This window comes from Cryptomeria japonica, chromosome 10 (genome assembly GCF_030272615.1).
Source record: "Cryptomeria japonica chromosome 10, Sugi_1.0, whole genome shotgun sequence".
NCBI lineage: Eukaryota > Viridiplantae > Streptophyta > Pinopsida > Cupressales > Cupressaceae > Cryptomeria > Cryptomeria japonica.
In genome coordinates, this window is record NC_081414.1 from 518,422,209 (window position 1) to 518,427,431 (window position 5,223).

Genomic DNA, 5,223 nt, shown 5'->3' on the forward strand with positions numbered 1-5,223 from the left:
TAAATTCATCATATATATAAACTTTAATATTTCAAAACTCATATGAAAACACTAATTAAAATGTGTAAATGCTTTGATCAAACATAAATGAAATGAGTGGTGGGATCATTTTTTCATGATTGGATTAATAGAAGGTGCCATGTAGTGATACAAAAATTCTATAAGATTAAACCAATCTCAATCTAAAAAATGAATAAATCAATTTCAGATGAATTCATGATAAAACTCGATTCGTACAATAAAAATAAAATCTTATAGCAATACTAAAAACAATGTGAAATAAAGATATTAAAATACAGAATATAAATTTTTATCTATAAAAAATTCTTTAGTATCCATTTATGATATCACCAGTATTTTTTAACATGTGAATGAAATAATAACCCCTCTAAGCAGTGAGTTACTATTCAATCCTTTGACCTCTTAGAACAATTATTATAACAAATATTATAATTACATCTGGTCATACAAATGCATTACCGAGAGCAGGGTCATATCCTCTATGTTTGAGCTCTTTATATTCCTGGCACAACGCGCGTGGCTCACAAAAGAATGGACTAGACAATCTGCGCAGGGGGTCTCTGCCAAGTTATATTTGACCCGCATCTTGTTTCGGTGGGTGCATGAATAGCACCATGCAAATCCCCAAAAAAGAGGCAAACCAAAGAACGCTGAGAACGCAATCCCCGCCAAACAAAGGAGCCCATGGATCCGTCCGCTCACAATGCATGTTGCAACAAGTTCAACCATCCAGCCTTTCCATTCAATTATAACATCCAATAAATATAAATTGTTTGGTAAGATTGACAATATAATTAGGTAATGAAAGTCTTACATGGAGAATTCTCGTCCACTATTTCCGCTATCTGCCCGAAAGTGATGCAGGGGCACAGTAATGTGAGGCAACCTGCAGTCACATAACATTTTCATTATTATTTTTGACGTTGCTATATAAATCATATGAGAGATGAGAGGAGGGAAATAAATAGATAGTTATACAGTTGGCAGGGTCTTCCGTGCAGGAGTATAGGCTAGAGGCCCAGAGTGCAGGAATATTATGTCCGCCTTGTTGAAGAGAAGCATGTGGCGGTGCCTGAACGTATATAACATTTCCAAACTGAACGTTGGGGTTTCGAGGCGGCGGCTGCACGTATTGTACCTGAGGTTCAGCGTGGGGATTTTGAGTCGGCAACGGCTGCACATATTGTACCTGAGGTTCAGCGTGGGGATTTTGCATATAGTGTACATGAGATTGAGCATGGGGATTTTGTGGTGGCGGCCGACGTTGCACATGCTGTACCTGAGGCTGTGGTGGCTGCACGTGCTGCATATGATGAGGTTCAGCATGGAAATTTTGTTGTGGCCGCCGTTGCACATGCTGTACTTGAGGTTCATCATGAGGATTTTGGGATGGCGGCCGCTGCACATATTGTTCTCGAGGCTCCATGTAGGGGTCTTGAGAGGCTGATGACTGCACGTATCGTACCTGAAGATCAGCATACAGATTTTGAGACAGTGGTGGCTGCACATGTTGAATCTGAGGGTCATTGCAGGGATTTTGAGGCACATGATATTGAGTCTGAGGCGCAGTGTAGGGATTTTGAGCTGTCGGGGGCTGCACATATTGTGTTTGGGGGTCAGTGGAGGGATTTTGAGGTGGCGGCCGCTGCACACATTCTGTCTGAGGCTGAGTGTCAGGAATTTGAGGTGGCAGCAGATACTCTGGAGAATCTGCGTCCTCCTCAAAGTCTGGATCCGCCGTTGGGTCATCCATCTTTCTCTCTTATGCTCTTGTTCCTGCTCCTGCTCCTGCTCTTGCTACTCCTGCTATGTATTAAATTTAATAATGCCAGGGCACCTACAGAATAGTATGTAAAGCCACGTACTCGCTTAAACTTTATCTAAAGCCTTAAAGAGGCCACGTTCTCGCTTAAACTTTATCTAAAGCCTTAAAGAGGCCACGTTCTCGCTTAAACTTTTCGCAGTCTCAGCATTTTCGTCGTTTGTTCTGAGAAATATGAGATTCCGCGTACGGTGGCCCACACGTCTCCTTGACATTTCTGGCCAAATTATTGTGAAAGCAAAAACTGGACGAACACGGCACGGCAGACATCCAATTGACTAAGAAAAAATTGCTTGCTCGGTACAGTCAAATCTTTGAATCGTTCCACTTCTCTGCACCTTCCCATTTTCCATCATCTTTTAACTTTTTGTCCATTTTCCAGTGAGAGGACTCATTCCCCTCACATTTTCTGTTGCATGCGCAATTAGCGGGGGCTGTCTTTTCACAAATATCAACAAAACTTAATTGACACGGTTTGTATAATGGCGATGGCATGTGTAATGAGGGTGAAATCCATTGTAACAGGGCAGGACCTCTAAGTCGTCGTATGAAATTTTAATTTAAAATTTATTATAATATGTTAGTGGTAAGTTTTCGAAGTAAAAGTTAGTTTTTTAAAAACATGCTCAAAAGAAAAAAGATGGAATGAAAAGAAGATAGAATATGAAACATTACGACTTACAAAAATTTAAAATTGACTAATAGAATGTAGCAATTATTTGAGCTATTTAAGTATATTTTTTAATTTTGATCAATAGTATGAAAGAAATAAAAAAAAGTTATGTGTAATTCTACACTTTATAAAAAGTGTAATGAAACATGTCAACATGATAAATAAATACAAAGCATAGTTCATCATATGTGTATTGAAACATGTTAACATGTTAGTATGAAAGAAATAAAAAAAAGTTATGTGTAATTCTACACTTTATAAAAAGTGTAATGAAACATGTCAACATGATAAATAAATACAAAGCATAGTTCATCATATATATATTGAAACATGTTAACATGTTAAATAAATCTAGAGCACAGTTCATGTAAATGTGAAACATATGTATGATCTAAGTCTTATCGTCACTAAATCTTAGACTTCTCTTCAATCCATGTGAACAGGATTGGCATGTCCCATGTTGTACAACACAAAGAAGTTCTTCAAAAAATATTTTAAATTAAACAATTTGTATATAAGTGTGTGCACATGCCAAAGATTTAAATTCGATTGAAATTAACTAAAATTATCATATGCAAGTGCTCATCACCTCCACTAACTTGCTTTGCATGTACTATCTAGTCATGATCCGGGTCATCTTGTATAAGATAAAGAAACACATGCATACACACGTGTATAATTAAATTTTTATTGCAATTATTTATATTTATAATTCATTTATAATTAATTAAATAATCAACATTTAAATTACCATGTGAGACTCTTCATCTCCTCTAACAATATCATGTGCAAGAGGTCTAGGTGCTACTGAATCGGGATCAAAAGTCACAGAGTGTGATTCTCCTTAGAATTCTATTTCATCCCGATGATGAATCACAGAGTGTGATTTGAAACATTGATGATAAAATTTGCATACACAATCGAATCTAAAAAAATTTAAGAGAATCAAAAGTCACATTAGCTAACTTATGTACAAGGTCAAATAAAGCATGCATATACAAATTAGATTAAAAAATATATTCAGCTATTAATCTTTTTTTATTCCTTATAAGAGACCTACATATTGTACATATAAAATTTACTTTAAATAAACAACCTCAAATGATGTTGATGACTCCTGAAATAAATGTTGATCAACGACATGAGCAACACCTATCCTAATAGTAGTGTTAACCTACAAACATATATAAAAATAATTATTTATTACATGTGTTTGATCTTTACTGAATTCAACTTGTACAAATTCCTACGTGTAGTTTAAAAATAAAAAATAAAAATGCATACACTAGATGGCTCATACTCAAGGTTGATGACGTTGGAGTTGCACTTGCAACACTATCTAGTTGGCACAACATAGAAGTATCATGACCTGGGTCATGGAGCAGCAAAAAAATCACATGTTTAAGCCTAAATTATATTATGAGCAAGTTTAAATAACTTAATTTATAACTGCCAAAATTCAACATGATAATTTAAACACTTCTATGTAAATATTGTTAAATATCCCAAAAGGTGTGCCAAACTGTATAGGTGTCGACGAAAAAATTTGAATTGAGCATCCAGTGTACTTGATGTCATTAAGGTCATCATCTATACACCAAACAATTTGAATATTTCAAAATATTAAATATATATTTCTTGAACTTAGATTTTTTTATAATCTATATATATTAAAAAAGTACACTTAATTTATATATGACATATATGTACATAACTATGTGGGATGATCATTTTCACATAGAAAATCCACATATGATAGGAGTAGGAGTAGGGCCTACATATATTTGATTAAAGCTCATACATAGATGTAGTGTCAACCGTGAAGCAACCGCCATGTGGGTTTCTTGCTAATTGAGGGTACCAAAATGGGCACTCAATGCTCCTCAAGATGAATGCATTGCTTGATGTTGGATAGGTGTGATAATAGAAAGAGAAGGAGGAGGAACCATGGATGGAGTTGTCTTGAGCTGATTTGTATCGACATGTTCCCCTGACATAGTTGTTGTGGCATGCGATTGTCGACACCTAGGAATGACCTCATAGTTATATCTTAAGTGAAGATAGTCTTTTATTTAATTAGATAAGATATGAGATCTCTAAAAGATTCTATCTCATGATTGGGTAATCTTAAGGTTTTCAGTCATTTCTCTATCGTTTTGACATGTGATCACGTTTAGGGTTGAATTAGATAATGCATCATTTAATAGGGCTTTCCTTCATTAGGAGCTCCATTCTTGCCCATTTTTTAGAGACAATGGTAATATTTTCAAGAGTATCTTATCATCATATTTGAGGTAAGCTCTACATGCTAATTTGGTTGTCATGGTGAGGTCATGTAAAACTTTTCTTTTACCATTGTGCTTTGTGCATAAATAATGAGTTTTTTTTTTTTTTTTTTCAATATGCCAGGGGTATCCCCACAACCCAGTCCAACGACCCAACCTACCTTACCTTGGGCTTACTTTTATTGCCCAGTTGGGGCCATGAGGGGGCAAACTGAGGTGAGAATAGTCCCCTAGGGAGAGAATCCAGAGCCCGCAAGCAGTCCTCCCTCTTAAATCCGAGAGGGAGTCAAACCTGAGACCGATGGGGAGAAAACCCACCGCCCAAGCCAACTCACCTACCCATACGGGCTTAAATAATGTGTCTTTTTAATGTCATTATGTTATGCCATGAATCCTTTTCAATACCCTTGGACATTCAAGAA

At 36.1% G+C, this 5,223-nt stretch overlaps 1 protein-coding gene across 2 annotated transcripts; it reads right to left on the bottom strand.

Annotated features, from left to right (window-relative positions):
• Positions 1 to 328: 328 nt before the first annotated feature.
• On the bottom strand, positions 329 to 1,856 carry LOC131054544 (early nodulin-75). Of its 2 annotated transcripts, XM_057989079.2 has the most exons (4): positions 1,211 to 1,856; positions 1,000 to 1,159; positions 836 to 907; positions 329 to 755 (listed from the first exon to the last, which is right to left on the bottom strand). In XM_057989079.2, the coding sequence occupies exons 1-4, from the start codon at positions 1,772 to 1,774 to the stop codon at positions 454 to 456; spliced, it is 1,098 nt and encodes a 365-aa protein (XP_057845062.1). In that variant the 5' UTR covers positions 1,775 to 1,856; the 3' UTR covers positions 329 to 453. The 2 variants fall into 2 exon arrangements, with proteins under 2 accessions (XP_057845062.1, XP_057845061.1); XM_057989078.2 differs by having other exon boundaries at positions 332 to 755; positions 1,000 to 1,856.
• Between the last annotated feature and the right edge of the window lie 3,367 nt (positions 1,857 to 5,223).

Bases quoted from the DNA above. Each gene is read 5' to 3' on its own strand.
- LOC131054544 (XM_057989078.2), bottom strand. From the start codon at position 1,774: ATGGATGACCCAACGGCGGATCCAGACTTTGAGGAGGACGCAGATTCT. The intron at 908-999 runs GTATAACTATCT...ATGTGACTGCAG, and splicing joins CACGGAAGACCCTGCCAACT to GTTGCCTCACATTACTGTGC. The intron at 756-835 runs GTAAGACTTTCA...TTGAATGGAAAG, and splicing joins AGTGGACGAGAATTCTCCAT to GCTGGATGGTTGAACTTGTT.